At 33.2% G+C, this 22,087-nt stretch overlaps 3 protein-coding genes across 4 annotated transcripts; 1 reads left to right on the forward strand and 2 right to left on the reverse strand.

Moving 5' to 3' along the window:
* Positions 1-68: 68 nt before the first annotated feature.
* LOC145949124 (uncharacterized) lies at positions 69-1,938 on the reverse strand. The gene is made up of 5 exons (XM_083058885.1): positions 1,813-1,938; positions 1,422-1,665; positions 1,147-1,329; positions 859-1,067; positions 69-628 (listed from the first exon to the last, which is right to left on the reverse strand). Exons 2-5 carry the CDS (start codon positions 1,534-1,536, stop codon positions 335-337), a joined length of 801 nt encoding a protein of 266 aa, XP_082915011.1. The 5' UTR covers positions 1,537-1,665; positions 1,813-1,938; the 3' UTR covers positions 69-334.
* A 344-nt stretch (positions 1,939-2,282) lies between these two features.
* On the forward strand, positions 2,283-7,431 carry LOC145949130 (condensin complex subunit 2-like). Of its 2 annotated transcripts, none has more exons than XM_083058900.1 (2): positions 2,283-2,612; positions 3,727-7,431. In XM_083058900.1, the coding sequence occupies exon 2, from the start codon at positions 3,798-3,800 to the stop codon at positions 5,871-5,873; it is 2,076 nt and encodes a 691-aa protein (XP_082915026.1). In that variant the 5' UTR covers positions 2,283-2,612; positions 3,727-3,797; the 3' UTR covers positions 5,874-7,431. The 2 variants fall into 2 exon arrangements, with proteins under 2 accessions (XP_082915026.1, XP_082915027.1); XM_083058901.1 differs by lacking the exon at positions 2,283-2,612 and adding an exon at positions 3,600-3,660.
* On the reverse strand, positions 6,500-22,068 carry LOC145949138 (F-box only protein 32). Its single transcript, XM_083058968.1, has 7 exons — positions 21,811-22,068; positions 10,607-10,653; positions 10,283-10,332; positions 9,871-10,057; positions 9,560-9,735; positions 9,228-9,478; positions 6,500-9,102 (listed from the first exon to the last, which is right to left on the reverse strand). The coding sequence occupies exons 1-7, from the start codon at positions 21,930-21,932 to the stop codon at positions 8,904-8,906; spliced, it is 1,032 nt and encodes a 343-aa protein (XP_082915094.1). The 5' UTR covers positions 21,933-22,068; the 3' UTR covers positions 6,500-8,903.
* Between the last annotated feature and the right edge of the window lie 19 nt (positions 22,069-22,087).

Consider the following 22,087-nt stretch of genomic DNA (forward strand, 5'->3'; position numbering starts at 1 on the left):
ATCTATAAATCATTATTCTCATTCTTGGATCTGCTCATTTTTCTGCGATAATCTCTGTTGACGTTTCTTCTTGCGTAGAATGAAATAAATGCAAAATAATGTATATATTCGAGCTGTTTTTTTTTTTTCAAGAAAAAAATATACAGAAAGCCGGAAAAACAAATTTTTATGTATATGTAATAGGAAAATTAAAGCTGATAATTGAAACTGAAAATTAAAACTCATTATTGTATTAAATAAAATTTATACATCCATAACTCAGTGTAATGTTTGCATACAATAATAATCTATCATAAAAATAAAAGCTAACACAGTTCTCTTGCAGATTTTAATATTACTTTTTCGCAATGTAAACTTTTTTTTCTACTTCTTTGTATCTTTGGCGAATAGTGTTGCTTATCCATGTAGATAATTTTTTATTGTAAGCCTCTTCAGAAATACATACGACAGATATTGCAAACACAGTCAGTCTTGCATGCTCAATAAATTCTGTTGTAATTTGTTCCGGTATCTTTTGAAATTTTGTATCGAGACATGGATATCCAGTAACATAAACATAGTCAAATGGTTGGATTTCTTTACCCAACAGACCACTATCTGTCTCCAACCACCACTTATTTTCTAAGATCTATTAAAAACAATTATTATATTATATTTATATGAGATTGCAACAAATAATCTTTTCAGTAATATGCTTTTCTATCTAATATTTAGTTTAAATAATATGTTTTTTTAAATAATCATCATTATATAAAAGTAGAAATACTGCATTGCATGAGACAGTTCACTATATACATACATGAAAACTAGTAATTTGAAGACTTGCAATCATATACATATAATTGTTCTCAAACTTACAGCTATATCTTGTAAGGATGTATTACATGGATAGGAGAATCCTGGACGTGTCTCAGGAAATTTCTTTGGACAGTTTTCGACTACTTTTGTTTCCCTTAAATTTTCTGCTTGGTTCCTGTACTTTTTATCAATTTCATGTCGTTGTTTCAATGAAAACAGATATTGTTCCAATTTGTAATTAATCTCCACCACTCCTGTGCCATCCTCAACTGCAATAAGATTGGAAAAGTTTAGATACAGCTTCTTGTTTATTATTAAATCTATCATTTATCATGCCTCTTGCCTTACTTGTTAGAAATAAATTATTGATATTGCGCTTTACATTTGTAACAATTCCAACTAGCTCAATTTTACGTACTTTAATATTAGGCATATTGAACGGATGAAAATGTACATAACGGCCTTCTTTATAAGGTACTAATCTATATAACTCCATAATGAGTATCGGTACGTTTAATGTCATTTGTGAACCTGAAATTACAAATTTACTGTAATTTATATTGTTATTCATGCAAATGTAATAATCTTAATTATATAAATTTTTCATTATATTGCATCCTTACCAGCATTGACATTAATACCAGGCCATTCTTTTTTTGACGAGAGGAATTTTTGATAATCATCATATTCTTCTTTACTAAAGGCAACAATGCCATTTACTAATTTTTTATCAGACATCTGTCTGAGATAATAATATGTAATTATGCGAATTCGACATTCAAATTTAACCTCTCTCAAGATGGATATAAAAATATTATATTCTTTTGTTATTAGAATAATATTCGTTATATTAAATCACCAATTATCCTGTAAAAAGAAAAGCGTTTTTCGATGAAGCAATTAATAATAAGTATAAAGTAATTTAAAAAATCTATACAAAAAGACTCCCGCCAATTTTATATAAGAGTTTGCGCAGAAAGCATTTATTAGATTCTAACATACATTCATACTAACATTTCATTGAGTTATTTAATATTGCAAAAATTGTTGATTTCTCTTAAGCTTTTCTATTTAATCTTTGATAATCAAATGTCAATTTGTACATCTGTTTTGCTTGCACTCTTTTGCACTCGAAAATTCTTAAGTCACGATGCATGAATATCTAGATACGATGCGCTCGATCGAAAATATCTTCCAACGCGATCGATTGACCAATCAGAGCGAAGGAATCTTCGTCCTGATTGGTCAGGCAAAGGCTGCTCTACCCACGTGTAGATTTCCGAACCCATGCAGCGGAATAGCAGAACGCGGAACCAATCAGAACATTCAATTTCGCGTAAAGGAAACGCGGAGCGGCTCCTGATTGGTTGCGCTCTCGTTCCGCGTTCTGCTATTCCGCTGCATGGGTTTTCACCCTCATTTATTCGGTGCAGATTTACCATCTTTAGGAACACATGCTGTGACGTTTGTGTATACGTTAACCGCTTCATAAAATATTTGAACGTGATCTTAACCGCATTCCTTTCTTGTCGGGCAGTTTTTGTTGTGTTGTGTCTCTGTGTCTTGCGATAATAACAAATGGATAAGAGGAGAGTAGAGGAATAAAGAGAGAAACGTAAATGATTATATTTCAAATGTTTAAATATCTTACATAGATATATAAGATACGTGATGCCTACTCAGGATAGTAAACGTACCTTGGAAGTCTTGCAAAAAACTCACGAGCAACTCCAGCGTTATTATATTCTTTTACGATTGATTAGGAGAGATCTCGAAAGGGTAGCAAATAATTTCGACGCTATAAACAGTGGGGAGTAAGTAATATTTAGATATGTATATAATTAATACGGCCAACATGTTTCATTTTTAGAGTAAAAATATTTTTATTATAGAAAATACAGATATATTTTACTGTAAAATTATGCTGCAAAAATGGAGCATAATTTTTTTCTTAATAAGATCAATAAAAAATTATCTGTTTAACCATTACAGTATTAAGCTAAGATCATTAGGAGATGAAAATTATTATGATTTAACACGCATTGAATACTGAAGGAATTTTGTATTGCTTGCCATTTACACCAGAAACTTTTGCTATGTAAAATATATAATTATAAGATATATAATAGAATTTTCTATATTATTATAAAAATAACGTATATTATCTCAGTGATTGCAATGGCATTTAGTAGATTATTAAGTTAAAGTTATTCAGAAATTTAAAAGTATTATGATTTATTTGTTGCACAAACATGTTAATTAACTTGTCACCAATTATCATTGAAATCTATGGCGTTCAATGTATTAACTAAAATTATTTATGTTATAATTATAATTTTATTATAGATCAAATATATATAATTAGATTAATAAAAACCAAGCGGAGTAATTATGGTGCAATGTATATTTTATTTGTCGAATAGTATAGCAATACAATCTATAGACTTGAATTTGTTTTCTCACACCTTCTAGTTTCTTCTCGCATTTTGATTAATATAAGTTTATGTTATACGAGCAACATTTATAACACAATTTAAAGAAAGATCATTCTTATTATTCTGTAGCTATAATTTTTATATATGACTTGTATTACAAAAAAAATAGGATTGTGTAAAAACTAGAAATTCATTATAAATGTATGGTCGTTTTGTTTATTTTTTATTTTTGTTTTCTTTTTTGTTGATTTTTTATTTTTTCTCCTTTGATATTTATTTGGTTATATTTGTTTATAGTTGTCTTTTTTTTAGACTTTAGTGTATACATAAGACATAATTTATAAATAATATTCCAGTTTGATGTGATATCGTATATGCGCGAGATGGACTGAAAGTATGAACTTTCAACTGGAGATTTAAAAAAAATGTATGCTATAAGAATAATTCTATTTTGTTTTTATTAAAATAAATATGTATTTGTGTTTTTTTCCAGGATCGCAAAGTCAATTTGAAGAACAATACGTAAGATATAAGTCTATAAAGTTATAAATTTTTTATAACAACATGGAGCCTTCTAAGTCTATAATGAATAAGAGACTAGATTCTGCGATGCAGCAAAATCCAACGATTTCATCGCCGCTGCGGAGAAAATCTGTTGCTTTCCAAAGTACACCGAATGTCCTCTCGGAAAATGACGATGAAGCGGAACGTATCGCACGTCGACGGGAGATTGTTACAACATCGCCGTTAGCTTTCACTAATACCAGTAACAGAAGACACTCTCTTGGTCTGGGATTCTTGGCGAATATCCCGGCGCCTCAGATGGCCGAGAGTATAACTCAATGCATAAAACTAAGCGCCGAGAACAAAATCAATATTAAAAATGCGTTTAGTTTAGCAATGATCGATTTTATGACATATATGATAAAGAAGCAGGACGCAAATATGTCGAATTTGCAAGTGGCTAGCACATCCTTGGATGTAAGCACCAAAATCTACGGATTCCGTGTAGATAGCGTGCATACTCAAATACTCAAGATAGTAGGCGGATTGGATAAACAAGCAGCCGATGATGCGGAGCGAAATGCGGAGGAGCACGAGGAGGATGCTGAAAACGCGGAAGCAAACACAGCGGAGAAAAGGAAGAAGAAGAAGAAGAAAGCCAAGCAGAAGATTTTTAACACCGTAGAGGCTCTAAAAGGCAATATCGAAACCATAAAACCCATATTGATGATGATAGGCGAGGAAGATTCACAAACCAGCAATATGTTGTATCAGGCGACGCTACCGCATCATGCAAATTCCGGTTTTTATCAGCATTTATACAAGGATGTCCTCGTTGACGTTCTAGAGAAGGAATCCGAATCGCAAAATAATTCAGATATAAAATATAATACACCGTTGATCGATGACTTCTCGAATCTTGAGATTTGCGCGTCGTACTCGAATTTCGAGTTTCTCGACTGGTCCATGGAAGATGAATCGGAAGAGATGAATATGACCGAGGAACATAATGATCATAATCAGAGTAATCGATTCCAATTCGATCTGGATGCGAGCGTGGAACTTGATGACGGTAATAATCCATTGCCTGAACCAATGAACTACTTCGACTTCCAGCAGGACAACGACAATAATGTTTACGGATGTCGCCAGGAGGCAGCAAATCGACGTGAAGAAAATATTCTGGACGTGCACAACGTTCCGATACCAGCGACGAACACGTTCGAATATTCCTTCGTCCAGCCGAACATGAATTTGCATTGGGCCGGACCGTCTCATTGGAAATTTCGAAATTTCGCGAAACCTTCCGCTGACGCCACCGTCGGCATCAAGGTGATTGCAACTTGCAAACAAGCTCCGCTGCGAAAGAGAAGACAGATCGAACTGTTGTACGATGAGAATTCCGATGTGATTAATGCAAAGTTTGCGCTGAGCCATAGTAATAAAATACAAGCCAAGACTGCAAAGACGGAATGGAACACAGAGGACTTAATATTACCGGAAGACGTGCACTATGATGTTGCGCAGGTGATGAAGCTTTACCTGATGTCAAGATTGAGTTTAAAACCGTCAAACGATGGAAAAGAGGATGGTGCTAACGCGGTGGCCGCCGTGGATGTGTCGGACAACGAGAGATACGATTACAACAATCCAAACGACACATTGGAATATTGTCCCGATGCGAACGACGGCAATGATTATGATGACGGGGACGATTGTAGGAACGATGGCAACTTCGAAGACGCGGATGCTGTTGCGTTAGCTAGCCAAAACTTTATCGGCGACAATCTAGTCGCCGCGCCGAAACTAGCTAACAAAATATCCATCGAGTACTGCTTGAGGGCGAAGAAGATCGACATGAGACAATTGAAGAAATCCATATGGAGGGTATGTACGGATGACAATGTTGACCCAACAAATATTAACGAGATGGAGAACACTGAAGGTGCGAAAATAAAGGAGAGTAAAAAGTTTAGTGTTATTTATAAAGCGCTACCAAAATTATTAACGAAAAGCAATGCCGAGGCGTTAAGTGTACCGATTTCTTTTATATCTTTATTACATCTTGCGAATGAGAAAACGTTAAAGCTTAATTCGTTATCGGACTTATCCGATATCATCGTTGAGGGAGGTTGAAAAAAACTGCTACTAAAATTTTCGTCATAATAATACGAAAAATGCTTTTCTTGTATATTAATATAAAAAATGATTTATTTTGATATATTAGTACAAAAATACTTAAAAATATTTTATGAAAAAAACAATTTTTTATGAAGAATAGATCGAATAATGTTAGGTTTGCTTTAATTGCATAAATATACGATATACTATATATGAGCAATACATGACGTATGAACACATTTTCTGTTTTTTTTAAATAATGGACTAAAAATTAAATTAATTTCTTATTTCAACTTCTTTGAATTAACTTTTATTAGAAATTAGTTGTAATTTAATAGAGAAACACGTGCAACTTGAATCAATGATTGCAAAATATTCAATCGATATTTTATTTGAAAAATAACTATTTTCTCAGAAATACTTGATTCAAAAACAAATTTAATAATATATGCATTTAATTTATTTGCTTTTTTATGAGGAAATTTTTAATTAAAAAAAGTAAAGATATCCGTGAAAATATTTTTAATAAATATTATAATTAAAATGTTTGTTACATACTTTAAAAGTAATATAGTTCAACCAATAATTACATGGACATATATATATTTAAATAAAGTTTATTTTGAAGCATTTGCACAACACCATTCTACACATCTGCTTATGTAAGTAAAATAATTCTGATCATAGGATCGCTTTATATATGTATATCTTACAGAGACCAGTTCGTTGAATTAATGCGCACAGTGTGAGCTGCCAGAATTTTCTCAAATCGAGCTTATTAAACATTAATTAATGTTGCGCTCAAACTGCGATTTTGGTCATTCTCTCTTTAATGACTAGGTTAGTATATTTAAGTCATGCAGTAAATTTAAGTTTTTCGCTAATAATAAAACAGCAAATATCAAAAAAACGTCTCGTCGCTATACGGAAATTTACACAAACGACGTATCGATTCGTGTAAATGCAATAGCATCCGCTTTGGCAGTATAATTTTCCGTTTTCCGATTTTAGTAATAGTATATAATTTCTTCTTCTTTCTTCTTACATATCATATCGTAACTTAGGTCTTTTTTTTAGATTTAGAAATTCACATTATCGTTACAGCTAAACGAATACGTATGCGCACAAACTTACGCGATAAATAATGTATATATAAATATAGAATCTTTTTCAAAACGAACATACAGAATGCGAAAGTTCAAATATATGTTATATCTCTGTATTGCTTCGACTATGACACCCTGTATAGGCGACGACAGGACTCCGCGATTTATCTGCGGTCGCAATTGATAATGACGATTACATTTTGTACTTTGTAAGTTACCTAATGTACATCTTCATCACAACATCCAGACGACTGTTGAACTATATTCTCTTGAAACTCACAATAGCGATATCGTTCTACGATCAGAACAGATCCCTGGGATCTTTCTATGATAGCTTGGCCGAAAATTGCGAATACATTGTTACACTTCACGTTACTGCATCGTAAAACAATGCTACAAAATAAAAAAAAAAAAAAGATATGGAAAGAATACAATACATAAGAATATTGCACAAAAATAGTAAAGTCTATACATTCTGGTAAAATAAAAGTCGACGCGCGCAATGATTATAAATAGCGATAAATAGCGCGATAAATAATCTACAATGGATTGGACAATATACGAAAATAAAAATTTACATTGCTTAAATAATCTAAATGTAAATTCAAAATGTAAATTCAAAATGCAATAGAGCTGCAAATAGCACCAAAAATACGTTCGTCTAAGAAATAGATGTGTTTCTCCGTTACATCGTATTTTAAACACGCGCTTACATATACGATATAACAGCTTTTTTTCATTCATATTCCGTGTGCACTATTGGCAAAATAATTCTGTAACGACCGAGGAAGAAAATATTCTTCGAATAGATTGTCTTCATTGATATTTTATAGAAAAAAACAATCTATTTTTTTCAATATTTTTATAATTCGCACAAAAATGCAACTATGAGAAAATTAAATTTCTATTTTAATTGGAATTGAGCTTGTTCCAAATAACACTTTGTGTCAAAATGGAGAATGTCTTTTTCGCGCTGCAAAACGTCAAATATATATGTGCTTCGAAATACATTTTGTTAGCATAACAAATATCGTTTAAATCGATAAAGACAGGTATTATCAATCGATTATTCGCTGATATTATCAGCGAAAATCAGTGGAGCTCAAAAAGTGCTACCGCAAAATCACACGTAGTCGTTTGTCCGCTTCGAACACCGAAAGCTTGTCAGCGTAAATCGATAAAATCCTTATGCGATTTTCATGAAGAGACGCGCGTGACTTTTTTTTTCTTACCGCAAACAATTATACGACTAGTGCCTATTTTCTACAACCGTAACTCGAAGGATAATGGAAAAACCTTCCCTTATCGTTCTTAGAATGCGTATCCACGCCGTAGGAATCTCAAAGCAAAGAAAAGCAGATCGGGAATCTTGTATATCGAAGATTCCATTGACCAGAAAGTACCAATCACTCGATCAAGATACAAAATGAGGCAAGATGGAAAAATCAATAGTAGGAAATATTACTTATGTGGCCCTAAAAAGAGAGAGAGTTTAGAATCGATTTTCCCATGACACAATATCTGAGTGAATCACTAATTAAGGAGCAAATAAACTTTAACTTTAAAAGATAACGATCTGTGTATTGTGTAACGTTTGTATTTTTCTGGCTCTGGGCGGCTTATCAGTTCTTTAAACATTCACGAATCAGACAAAAGTAGGCCTCTAATTAAAGATATTTGTTAAAGCAGAATCGATATCAAAACTTCTCAAAAAAGACTTCTATTCCTAATATCGATCTCCATCTTTCGGACTCATATAGCGTATACGTATTGAGAGTATCTCGAATTAAATATATATTTTTCAGAAGATAACATTAGAATCTCTCTTTCTCTCAAACATTCGCAATAGCGGTTACATCATAGCTTCCGCTCTTTCTCTGCGCGTACACTCTACATACATTCCGTGCATTCTTACAATACAATCGTATCGCGAAAGCTTTCACAGCGAGAAGAATTTTAGGAAAGTCTGCGGAGGAATCGGTACGTGGAGGGACGCTTGATCGACGTCCGCCAGCTTTTCTTGAAACGCCGGATCCTGATCCGCGATACAAGGATGACCAAGCGATCGCCAAAACAAACAACGACAATTGCGACATAACTGTATCATTTCGGCGTACTCCTCCCGCAATCCGAACGACCTGGACAAAACAGACGAAATGCGTACAGTATTGATAAACATAAACTTCTAGAATATTAAATTGATCCTCGGCTCGTAGAAGATATGTATGTATTAATGAGATAGAAGATATGTATGTATTTTAACCTTCGGGCGATAGTGAATATAGTCTTCCAGTCTTTTCCAGGGTTGTTTTGTGTGGTAGTAGCGATCTGCTGCGGCGTGAAATGATACTGGGCGAGCTCGCGCCAGATTCTCTGCTCCTGCGCCAAAACAGCGAGGTGCTCGCAGGCCTCGGACGAGGCTTCGATATCCCGCGGATCGCTCAGGCGTAAGAGGACCTCTCGTCGGCACTCGGGTGGCAGGTCCGACCACTGAGGTTGCTGTTGCTCGTCCGGCTGCAACGGCTCATTCGTTACGATCCTGAATTGCTCCTTGTAAGTGTTAAATTATTAACTGTTAACTTTTGAATACATTACCTGAGTGATGGTAATAGATGAGGCGATCTGCAAGATTCTTTCTAAGGCTGCCTTATGCTTTTCCCATAGGATAATGGAACCCAGAGGTCTGCCGCCCCAGCAGCAACCGGCACTGAAGGCCCGAACTCTCTCTATGAGGCGCCGCAGTCTTCCCGTCTGTTGTTGCGACAGTGACACTGCAAATAATCAGATCAGAGGTCAGTTTAGCATGAGTAGTCCTGATCTGTCCTCTTTCGGGAAAAGTGTATCCGCGGAATCGCTTAACAATTTTTCGCGATGGATTCATCTAAAGACTAACGAAATCCTTTTACCTTCCAGGGCTACTTCTTCGAGCATGTTGAAGAGTACTCTCTGAGCGCATCCACTGAGACCGCCCATCCTATGACTGACCAGAAGATCCAGGAGACGGACGATATAATTAAATCGACGGCAATCGTGTACGGCGGACAGGAAATCCAGCCTCTTCAAGGCATCACTCAGGCCATTGAAGCCGGCGATCTGTAAATTTAGGTATGTATAACGATCCTGCTCTCACTATGATGTCTAAGTATAGGAGATGCAAGAGCTGTCGACAGTTTGTTACTGGTATGTCTCTTTTGTTTTTTTTTTTTCTTCATTTCTTTCTCGCCGCACTTAACATGTCTCTATCGAGCAAATCTCAGTCTCTTTCCTCTTGCACAAGGTTGGGTCTAAATTAAGACCGGGCCGGAAGGAGTCACTCACCTCGCGTGTACACTTCAGTGTGATGTGACAATGTGGTTGGACGGCGTTTTCTGAAATTTAAAAAATATGTTTGTCAGTCAAGGATCCTCCTGCGTTAGCATTGTTTTACTAACAATAAGAATGCTCCCCCTTCTTTCGCCCCCTTTCCCCCTTCATTGGTTGACATCGTCAAAATTACTTGACCGAAGTGTCTGACAGCTGACTCGAATTATTGATATTAAAGTAAAATGATACAAAAAATACAAGTTTGTAATAAACTTGGATTTATAATTGTAGCTAACAAAGATTGGCCCGAATCGTTAAGTTTCAATATAGACTACTCACCTTTCTTCTTATCTTTCTCTTTCTTGTCGCCGGCATCTTTCTCGCCGCTGTAAGAAAAGAAAATGATATGAAATAAACGCGCTTTAGATGTAACATATAATACAATTTATTGAAATTTCAGAAAATTTAAATTTATTAAAACGAAAAGAAATAAAAACAGAATTTTTCTAGTTATAAAAATAGGCTACATATATAGATGTGCTTACAATATTTTACATTGTTACATATCATTCTATTTTTCTCTTATTTTATAATATAAAATATAATGACGAAAACTCGGTTGAGACGCAGTTTATGTCAATACTATAATTTAATGACAGTCTGTGTAAAAAAAAAATATTACGTAAGTAAAGCACATAAAGAAATATATGAAAATTTTTTTCTTTACTTTCTATTCGATTCAATCATAGTTTCAAAATAAATGCAAAAATATGCAATTTTTTAGTATTGATCTTTTTTCGTTTATATATATTTTTTATATTAAAACATTTAACATTCTAGTTTTTTCTCCTCATATATTATAATGACGCTGTGAACATAATATATTGTGTATATATAAATATAAATACTTCTAAATATAAATCTCGTTCGGCCAGTTCCTTAAATTAAACGTATGATTTGTATTATATCGAATAGAAGTGCGCGCTGTAGATACTTTCTGCGGAACGCTATAGAGACACTAATATACGATATCCCAATTATGGCATAATACACCGCGACCGGTTTCAGCGGACTTCGTGGCTGCTACATCTCGCGACAAAGTTAGCTTCGAATCGGAAAGCTAATATTGTTCACGAAACAATTCCGTGGGATTTACATTAGTTTTCTTATAATTTTTCCATACGAAACTTTGTATGGAAAATGGAAAAGTAATAGAGAAAAAGTATATGTAAAATATACGAAAGAATATTAAAATATTTTGGATTCTCTAATTTATAATAACATAATACCTGTAATAATTATCAATCTTTAATATGATAATATCAATTCTAGTCTTTTAAAAAGAAATCGATATTTCGAGACTATTTTTATTCGAACATGACAATTGATAGAATTTAAGTTTTATAAATTTCGAATATTGCAAATTGATTTTTAAGTGTCTAATATATAAGAAATATTCAGATAAAAAATTATTACGTATAATTTTTATTTGCAACAAATAATGAACTTTTAGTCTGAATCCATAGCGCAAGAAAATTGATCAGGGTTTATATATCCGCTAAGTCATTGTGAATTATTGATATTATTATCGAGCTTTTATCTGACGAAAAAAAAAGACAAAAAACACGCGTAGGTGTTCGTATAATCACGGTATAATCAGTTAAAGACCACGACAAATCCGTCTCGACAGTGGTACCTTTAACAGAGACCATAATATAACACGCCGATCATAATCAACGCAGACACACTTCGCAAGTGGACATTAACAACTACTTTCATCGACGACAATAACCCTTTCATGTCAGTCGCGACACGATAAGAAGGAGGAAGCAAAAAAGGTGGTGCATTAGAATTGCATAAATCACATTAGACAACGCATATTATCATGAACCGCGGGATGACTCCATAGTCTCATAATAGACGCGACATCGGTTATTTAATTGTTACCAGATTACAACGAATTCTATTTATAAGTAAGAAGTTTCGAGTCGATATATACACGAGATTTATCCTTCGCTTTTAAAACGTAGATTAATATTCGCACAAAGTATTATCGAGAGTCGCGAAACGCGGTCATCATCTCTTGCTAATCTTACAATTAATATAAGTCAAGTAAGTTTTCAAAGCATATCCAAGCGCGATCGATACTTATTTAAAATCCTATCGTTTATAAATCCATTAAAAGGGATACGAAGATAGATACAAATTTCACTGAATATAATGATCTTTTTCGATTTCTCCTTCGCGATTATTCATGCATGAGCTGCAACAGTACTTGCATGTAGAAACGCGATTCTCTTTTCAGATCTTTGAAATTTTCGATCCACAAATTGCAGAGATTTGGATAATCCGATAAATGTCATATCGAATCTGCGAGATATATCAGATTTCTTCTTCAGATTTGTGACAGGAATTTTAAGAAATGGAATCAATTCTAAAGAAAGGCGCAATATTAAACTGACTGCCTCGACTGTTTACAACAATTTTTAGCCAATTATTATTCCAATATTATTAGATCTAATAGGCTTATATCATTGTTATTTCCAATTCTTATAGGTTTTAAAGCCTAGTGTTTTACATGAGATATCTAAAATAATTTTTTTTTTTTGACACATCTAGAAATGTAGTACAACTTTGTTCGCATTTTCCTCGTCGCACTTATGATTTATTCTGTCTATCCAAGTAATGACGACGTTCTATTATAGGGACGCAACGATGTGACCTTGCGACGTTAACTCGCGCATATATTCGCACGTGCAACAGCCTCGTGTGCGACGTATGTATATATTTGTGACTTTTTCGCATGAAAATGAGAAAATGACAGAGTGCATGAAAATATTGTCGATTTTAATATCGATCGGGATGCGCCCTTGTCCTTTTAAATTACAAACTTAATGAGGCCTTTAAGGTCGTCAAATCGTTCGTAGGAGACCTTAGGCTTATGCTAATATGATGTAGAGACAGAGATAGAGACAGACAAAGAGAGAGAGAAAAAGAGAAAGGAAGGGGAGGGCGAGAAGATATCTCATGTCATTAATTTGTAGGATTATGTAACTATTTATAACGTTCATTACGACAGGCAAGTTATTGTAGAGACGCGTATGTACGCGTGCGGTGAATAAAGAACCGTAAAAGCGGAAAATCTCCCGGCAATGTTCAATATCGATACCTTGACTAGACCACTCAATGTCAAGCCAATGTTTTATGGCTTGAAGATATAGAAGGACAAACATGTTTTATATCGAAATATATAATTTGACGTCATATCGCGCATGTCCAAGTTTATTGTCCAAGTTGAACTTCAATAACAGATTTTTCTATAGAGTTCACTAGATTAAAAAAAAACATCGATATTCGTCAAATATTAAAATATATAGTTTTCGACCTATAAATCATAAAAAATAAAAATTTTCGTGCACATATTTTAATTTATAATTTCAGAAAAAATATGCTACTCTAACAGCTGATAATCCAAAAGCACATCGCGTTAAATATTATTCATTAAATGTTATTACAACAATAGTATTTATAATGTACAAAAATAACTAATCTAGTTATTAGTCTGATTATTAGTTGTGAAGTGACATAGTTTCAAAGTTATAAAAAATATACGTTGATGGAAGGTAAATGTGGGTTGGAAAGTTCTATAGTCGCTGTTTCTTCATTTCTCTTTCTATCTCCGAGTCGCAGAAGAACAACATTGGTGGTTTATTTTAGTTCTCTTTGTACAATGTAGAGATTGATATATAACGCAAGTGCATTCTCAGCACCCTAAGCATCTTGCTCCATTAGCTCTGCGGTATATAAAACGGTCGAGTTAGATCCCAATAAAAATGTTTGAGGAGGCAGAAACAGATTTTAAAGGGATCCAACATGAGAACATCGAAAAAATAGGTTTATAGCGATGCGGAGACTTTCTGCGACGGAATTCGGTACGCGAAATGAATAGCTAAAAAGATTTGCGAATAAAACTGTATTTGGATTTGGATCGAAATACAGATATAGCCACCGTTATCGATTGCCTGATAAATTCTTTATTACGGAGTAAGAAAAACAAGATTATTTTTGCAAATTATGATTTTCGCATAATTAGAAATTCGAAAATTCCATAGCTACCTATAATCGATCAAAAAATCGATCTGCTTACATAAAATAAAAAAAAAAACTTCCACTAGTCCATATAAATCAAATATATAAGATACATCTTTACAATTATAACAAAATTTACAATTAATTTGATCCATTTTCTTCTCTTTTTTAAAACATCTAAATATTATTATTTAATCGATATTTAACAGATCAAAAATTTATCACTTGCTATTTTATTTTCTTTTAATATACATATGTTTTTTAATACTTTAATATTTTACTTTAATCATAGCTTTATCAAACTTTGTTATACTCAACATTTTTTCTTATATAAGCAACGTAGGATTTCGTGACGACCATTCACCAATCTCAAGTGTTAGCTGGACGCGATAAAGGCGAATATATAATAAAACGGTGATTTTTTTCATGAGATAATCCTGCACGAAACTAATAATATACAATGCAATACAGTGCGGTATCGCATAAATCGCGCGAATAATTAATGCGAATATATTGAATAGAGAGTGTCAGAGATCGGTCGGGACACGAAACTTTTACTTGCATCGGGTTCACCGACCGTTTCGTGGCGCGTCTAATCCCGTCCAAGCTAGGAAAACTCGCGTAGGACGAATATACGGTTGAATCGTTGAAATAATGGACGCATCGAGCGTATGTTAAAACTTAAAACCAACGAGGGAAACGGAGAAAACCGGCTTTTAAATCCTTCCTCACGCAATCTGTATACTTTCCAGCCATTTTCTCTAACTATATCAGAATCATTATACGTGTATATGCGCGATAATATATAACGACAAAAAAGAAATTTATTAATCCTCACCAACGAGGTCGATGTCGATCCTAGATCCTAGATATATATATATTTTTTTATAAATATACTTTTAAATTTAATAAATTAATCTCTTTCACGAGGTTCAGGTAGAAGAAGTGGCTCGTTTCTCGTTCACAACTTTTCCGCATTCTTATTTGTAGCATAATGAAAGTAAAATGAGTAAGTAAAATTAGTTTTCCATTGTGATTACGTTACTCGAAGTTAAGAATTCTAATTAAGCTTTAAACACGCCCAGAGTTCACATACTTTCAAAACCAGGTATATTAGAGAATATGTAAGATATAATATTTATAGAACCTATTTATTTCTAGGCCAAAAATTGTGTTGAATTCTCTCGAAATAAAAATCTTGCTACTCTTTCAACTATAATGAGCCACATAATAATTAATAATCATAGCAATTATGTTTTTCTTTCATTTAGAATATCTTTGCCAATATACTGTCGATATGATTTTACGCGCAACATAATTGACGATATTTTTTTTCTACATAAAATGTAAAATTAAAAATCTCATATCAATTTTTTTTGATGAAGATTTTCTCGCAACTTAAGTCTTTATTTATTACGAAACATGTTTACGAACGTTTGTTCCGCTCAATCACGCAAAACGCAAGAATTTCGATATGATCGGCCGATTAAGTCTTCTATTAAGCGCGTAAAGATTAAAAAAAAAAAAAAAAACGCATAGATATAATAAAATACGCTTTCTCCGCGCTGTATCATTTTCCGAGTTTTCTTTGTCGGTTACCACGTAAGAGCAACGTAGATATATCGCCGTCGACAGCTTCGACGAGGAAACACAGGAAAAGGCTGCTGTCTAACCGAATTTATCAAGGCTGCGTGGGTAGAGCACTGCGAACGGTATTGCGAATTGGTGCAGGTCACGTTACTAGCTAGGTCACGACCCACTTCCGTCTCGGCAAGACTCGCGCCAGTATTTCCCCATTTTAAGAATTTGCCCCGGTTCGTTCAAGGATGCCTAATAATCTCGGCGCGGATAGGACCTCTCTGCGAATCCGAAGAGATTCACAGTTCTGTCGACGATAATGTCTCATGATTCTTGCAACATGCTTTAACGCGAAACGAGAAATGTACCTGTCATATTCTATTTCTCTATAAAAGAGATTATTTCAACTTTTATTAACTTGTATATAAAAATTTGCATAGCAAATTGAAAATCCCTTCGTTTTATGTCGGATTTTACATAAACTTGAAACTAACTTTACCAAAAAATATACTAACTAAAAAATATCAAAAAATCAATATTATAAACGATTCAAAATAAAGGTTCTTTGTAAAATTGATTTTTTGAGAGGTAGGAACAAACAAGCGTTATTTTGACTTTAAGCTTTATTTTGTTCAGAACATTAAGATTTATTGTTAGTTACCGAGATATTGGATGTCATAAAGTTATTGGAGAAGATAACGTTCCCATAAATAAACTTTTGTCAAGGAAAAATTACTTCCAAGACTTATCTAAAGATCCATAAATAAAAAGACAAGCAGTCTGCGATAAAAAAAGAACAATAAATTTAAAAATCTGTATTATTATGTACTAAAATAAGAGATGAATAATTATCTCTCCCTCTTTCTCGTTTATAAAATTAATATTAAAATTATCTTCACATTAAAATCTGATTTTGTTTAACGAATTATTCTTTAGACGAAGATAACGTTAGCTCAGATATAATATAAATTCCCAATTGAAATTTTCGTTTATTAGCGATATTTCCAATCTAAATTTCTGAGAAACTTGGTTAGCTTTGATTCCCATATTAACTCGTCTTCATCCAGCGTGAAGGAAAGGAATAAACGAGTCAGTTTTTTTCGACGAGTGCGAGAAAGCGCAACGAAGAGTCGAGCGCCCTGACGAAACTTTCGTGTGCAACAACGCGAGAGCTTCGTATATGATCGTTGATAATTCCCTCCTAAAAAACTCTCAAATATCTCACAGATATAAATAAAAAAATATTAATTTTTATTCATTAATTTGATTAATTATTAATATTTTTATACAACGCGTACCCCCTCAAAAAAATTAAAAATACGGATACGCTGTCAACTGTCAACTACATAAGAATTTTTAAATATGTTTGTTAAAACTGCAATATTCTGTTTTATTACGTCATTTATGTCTCTAAATGTTTCTGTTAGTATAATAATCTACAAAGTAATTTTTATATGGCATACTTTATTGTCAAGAAAATTTGCAATTAAGTATTATGCAGAATATTTTAATACTGTAATACTGCAAGAGATATTATATTTAATTTATACATTTTATATAAATATACATTTTATATATTTATTTTAAAAATAAAACGTATAACGTATATAACGTTAGTAGAGCAGAAATATTACGTACGAATAAATATGACTTTTGAGAATATATACAACATCATGCACTGTGTGCTAATAAAAAAATACGAAAGCATGTTGCATATTGCATGTATGTATACGTTCAAGATTTTTATGTCTGTAAAAAATCCGGATGCACGCACGCACGCACCGTTAATTGGAAACGCAAGGGGCACGCAGTGCGAGATTTGCACCACTTGTAAAATAAATACTTCAAACAAGGCGACGAGAAATGCTTGCTAATTTCTGGCGACGATCTTAATGGAGAGAGAGAGAGAGAGAGAAATAAATACGCAACATATATGTAACTAAAAAAGTTTCGTATAAAAGTCCGTTTCGCACATTGTGCATTTATTTAGATATTAATTAATAAAAATAAATAAATAAATATGTGAATGAATATATAAATAAATACATACTTTGTAATCGTCAAAAGTATGAGATACTTAAAGAAATAATTGAGTATCACATTTTTAACGGACGTATTTTTTTAACAAGTAAATGTTATTTATTTTATTTTATTATCCAATTATTTTCTTATTTAAATGCATATATATTATATGTTGCATAATCTCTAGAAATTACGTAACTGTAAAGTTTTTGCATTCATTTCCGCAAATTAATTAATTTCTCATATGTCGTATGTGTTATATAATAATTATCGATTATTTGAAGTTAGAGTTAAGTTCCAATTAAATCGCAAACTAAACGTCACGTTGGTGTGTGTATCGATTAAATTTGCAGTAGACTAATTATCAGGTTTGGAATAAAGAAGTAATTTTATTTTATAGACAAGACTATTGTCTAAAGCTAACGTCGATATGAAAGCAATAATATAAAACAATTATCAAGTTTGTTTCAAGATTCATTGCGAACCGATTGACATTCAGTACGCTATTATAAATCCGACATAAAACAGATAATTTAAGATCTTTCGTTTCTCATCGCAGAGAAGAGAAACTTTTTATCAAATGCGATTCAGAAATCAGTCATGCTTCAGAGATATAGAAAGTTATCTTTTAATAAAAGGCTTTAATTAACTGTACAATGTATAAATACGTAATAATAACGCATGTGAATTAATGAAAATAATACAGCACAAACTTTTATCCGTTATAAATTACAATCATTTCTATAAATAATTTGATTACGACTTGGATTATTCTCTAAATAAAAAATACTAAATTTACGAGTAGAATTTTTTTTTCAAGTAACAAGCAATCTTTATTATATTGCTCACTAATAAGATCGCGTTTGGTTGATTCGCCAACAGCGAAGAATATTTACGAGGCATAATAAGTTGCGCACGAGGGAGTATGTTTACGCGGTACAGCTGTTTGCAAATGCACATGTTGCGGAGACAAAGAACCGCACTGCGTTCTTTGACAGCGCGTTCGCCAACTTGATGCACCGCGATTCTAATTATCTAAGTCTGTCACGGTCACAAACACAACTGGTGCAACGAGCACAATGGGCTTAATATCCGGTGGAAGAAATCGTGACCGGCGGTCACCTCGAGGACGCGCAATCCGTCAATAAGTCTTCGATAAATATCGAGAAATAATTACGATTTAATCTCCGAAAGCCTAAATCATTAGTACAGAGAAAATCCTAAATCATTAGAGAGACCAGTTGTAAAGAGATAGCCGGAAATGTCTGTTACATTAATTTCGAAATAAAAAATCATATTGTTGGATGCAATTTATAGCGATGCATGATATATATGTTAATCAATTTCTAAATAATTACTGAAATTTTTAATAAATGTTAAAAATTATTTCCTTCTCGGAAAAGGAATATATTTTTGCAAGTTACATTTACGCGCATTTAGAGAGAATTTTCTCTTAGAATTTACCCTAAAAATCATGGTAATCGTTGGACAATATAGTATGGAAAGAATTTTATGAGAATCTCTTCTTTCTCTGATTAATATTTATCACAATAAAAATAATAATATCTATTATAATAAAATGTAAAATATGTTTCATTAATTTTACTCTATGCAGTTTAGTAAAATTACTATAATGTCCCACGATTACCGTGATTTTCAGGGTAAATTTTAAGAGAAAATTCTCTCAGTGCACTTTTGGAAAGTCGAAGAAATAAAATAGAAATGCATTATAATCAACCTATTATTAATCAAACTCTCATATATGAAATCAATATTTCTTTTTGCTTCAAAAGAAAATAAATTTTTATTTATATATTTTTTTCACATCTTATATTTGGGTTAAATTAATTTTTAAAGAATTCTAGATTCTTAAATTTAAAAAACATTTATTTGTGAATATATATTTTGATTATAAATTTTTCCTTTTTACATTATTTTCGAAGATTATACTGTTAAATCCATAGGGCATATTATATTATTCTTATCAAAGTTATATAAGTTATATCTTAGAAAAATAATGGAGTTTAATGAAGATATATTAGCTTTTATTATAGATGTCAATAAATGGAGTCATTCTCCCTCGGAGAAAAATAATTCCCTTTGCGCAGAGCCAACAACTAACAACGTCGATACTTTTATTAGCACTTAATTCTTAAGAAACCGAATGTCAGGAAATCCGTGGGTGTGATCTCACTTTCGTGAGACACACATTATTCACGCTATAGAGTAGATTGAAAAAAGAAAAAATAATAGATTCTCTTCTTCTATCTTATATGTATAATCGTTTCTTATATCTTACATGTATAATCAATTATTCTCGTGATTTTCGATTTGAACACAAAGCGTTCAGGTCGACCGCGTCGATAAAAATCTAAACGTAAACGTGAATAGATTTCGATACGAATAAACCTTTGAACATGCGTGATTTTTTGCGCGTCAAAGTAACACAATTTGCAGTATATTAAAGAGAAACAGGTTTACATATTTATTACCATCACAAATTACAAATGTCAAACTTAATTGACGAAATTACTCGTATTTTGCCTTTGAATTAAACAGTTTCGACTAGTGAATTTTGAATATTTTAGTAATATATTTTAATAGATTATTTAGTAAGGTATTTAAAGCTTTTTAATTAAAACATGGAAAGAGAGAGAAATATAAAAATCATATCTATGTTAACGTGATGCTAGAAATGGTATCACCCACAAACCGTGTTGAAGCATCGGTGAATAATCAATTTGAACCTCAATCGTATCAATCTCAAGAACCATAATTTAAAATGTAGTAATAATTTAAAATGAGTATAGGGATATATATATATATATATATATATATATATATATATATGTAGCTACATGCTGATAATATACAATAGGCTTGTCTTTTCCCTATCTCTTTGTTATGCCTTCCACACTTTCCTACATTTTTCATTCCCTCAAGATAGCGATATTCTATATTTAACGATATCTTCCGATATTATTTTATTGATGTTTTATTTTTTAATATTTACTCGAATCATACGGGACTGACTCAAAATGAATCGAAAACTTTGAATCGACTCGACTCGCGTTTATACATATATATTTCTAGCATTCTTTTCATCACAAATGAAAAGGATAAACCATTTTTGCATCACATATTACGTATTACGTTATTGTATATCAGTTTGAAATGATATTACGTGTTATTTCGCACACAATCTTGAAAATCACCCGAGTTACGAATCGCGTGAGCTATTCGAGGAACATGGTATCACCCACGGGTCATGCCGGAAGATGAGCGAGGATCGACTCGCCACAAGGATACTGTTCGTCATCCTCGTGATCGAAGATAAATTAAAAATAAAAGTAAATCGGAACGATCCCGTACGGCATCGTAAAATATCGAATATAAATAAATAAATTAATTTTAAAAAGTATATATATATATATATATATATATATCATATTAAATTTTACATATATATCTAGCGATGGCATTAATGATAAGGCTGTTATGGTGCGTTTCGAACAAACGGGAGAAGAGTCGGGACGCGTTATGTGTCTAGCAGTCACAAAGAGATTTCGATCCTCGTCCAAGTTCGACCATTGCCGAATAACAATATCCGTCATGTTTATACGCTCGTCGTCTTGAATCGACGCAATAATCTGCGTAGCAAATCGAGTCGGTCAGTCAGCGCGAGAATGCTCGCGCTCGCATGTAAACAAACGGAGCTGTCAATCGGATCGATGTAAACGCAGTAACAGCTGTGTCGAAGTTGTAGGCCGCGAAACGAACAAAGAACGGCGACGTAGAGAAGCAAGAGAGGAACAGAGATGGGGAAAGATAGAGAGAGAGAAAGAGCGACTCACCGTAGAAGAAGCGAGAGGGTTTTGTTGTTGGCGCACTCGAGGATCTTTTTCTTTTCCCAGCCCTCGACCGTCTTCACCCATTCCTCGCCCGGACTGCGCCAGTCCTTGGATATGAACGGCATCCTGAGGACGCGCGAAGACTGGCCGGGGAAGCGGGGGCGACACCGACGACGACGACGGGAGTCGACTCGCGTAACACCGTGGAGTCGCGACGCGGGGATCCGAGACGCACCTTGCCGTGTCCGCTGCCTCCGACGAGCAACTTCGCTCTATTCCG

This window comes from Prenolepis imparis, unplaced genomic scaffold (assembly GCF_030444845.1).
Source record: "Prenolepis imparis isolate NDT839.2.m4 unplaced genomic scaffold, iyPreImpa1.0 SCAF_2, whole genome shotgun sequence".
NCBI classification, from domain to species: domain Eukaryota; kingdom Metazoa; phylum Arthropoda; class Insecta; order Hymenoptera; family Formicidae; genus Prenolepis; species Prenolepis imparis.

Excerpts from the sequence above, each read along its gene's own strand:
- LOC145949124 (XM_083058885.1), bottom strand. The coding sequence starts at position 1,536 with ATGTCTGATAAAAAATTAGTAAATGGCATTGTTGCCTTTAGTAAAGAA. Across the intron at positions 1,330-1,421 it reads TGGTATTAATGTCAATGCTG|GTTCACAAATGACATTAAAC; the intron begins GTAAGGATGCAA and ends TTGTAATTTCAG. Across the intron at positions 1,068-1,146 it reads CAATAATTTATTTCTAACAA|TTGAGGATGGCACAGGAGTG; the intron begins GTAAGGCAAGAG and ends ATCTTATTGCAG.
- LOC145949130 (XM_083058900.1), top strand. The coding sequence starts at position 3,798 with ATGGAGCCTTCTAAGTCTATAATGAATAAGAGACTAGATTCTGCGATG.
- LOC145949138 (XM_083058968.1), bottom strand. The coding sequence starts at position 21,932 with ATGCCGTTCATATCCAAGGACTGGCGCAGTCCGGGCGAGGAATGGGTG. Across the intron at positions 10,058-10,282 it reads CACTGAAGTGTACACGCGAG|ATCGCCGGCTTCAATGGCCT; the intron begins GTGAGTGACTCC and ends CTAAATTTACAG. Across the intron at positions 9,103-9,227 it reads ATATTCACTATCGCCCGAAG|GTCGTTCGGATTGCGGGAGG; the intron begins GTTAAAATACAT and ends TGTTTTGTCCAG.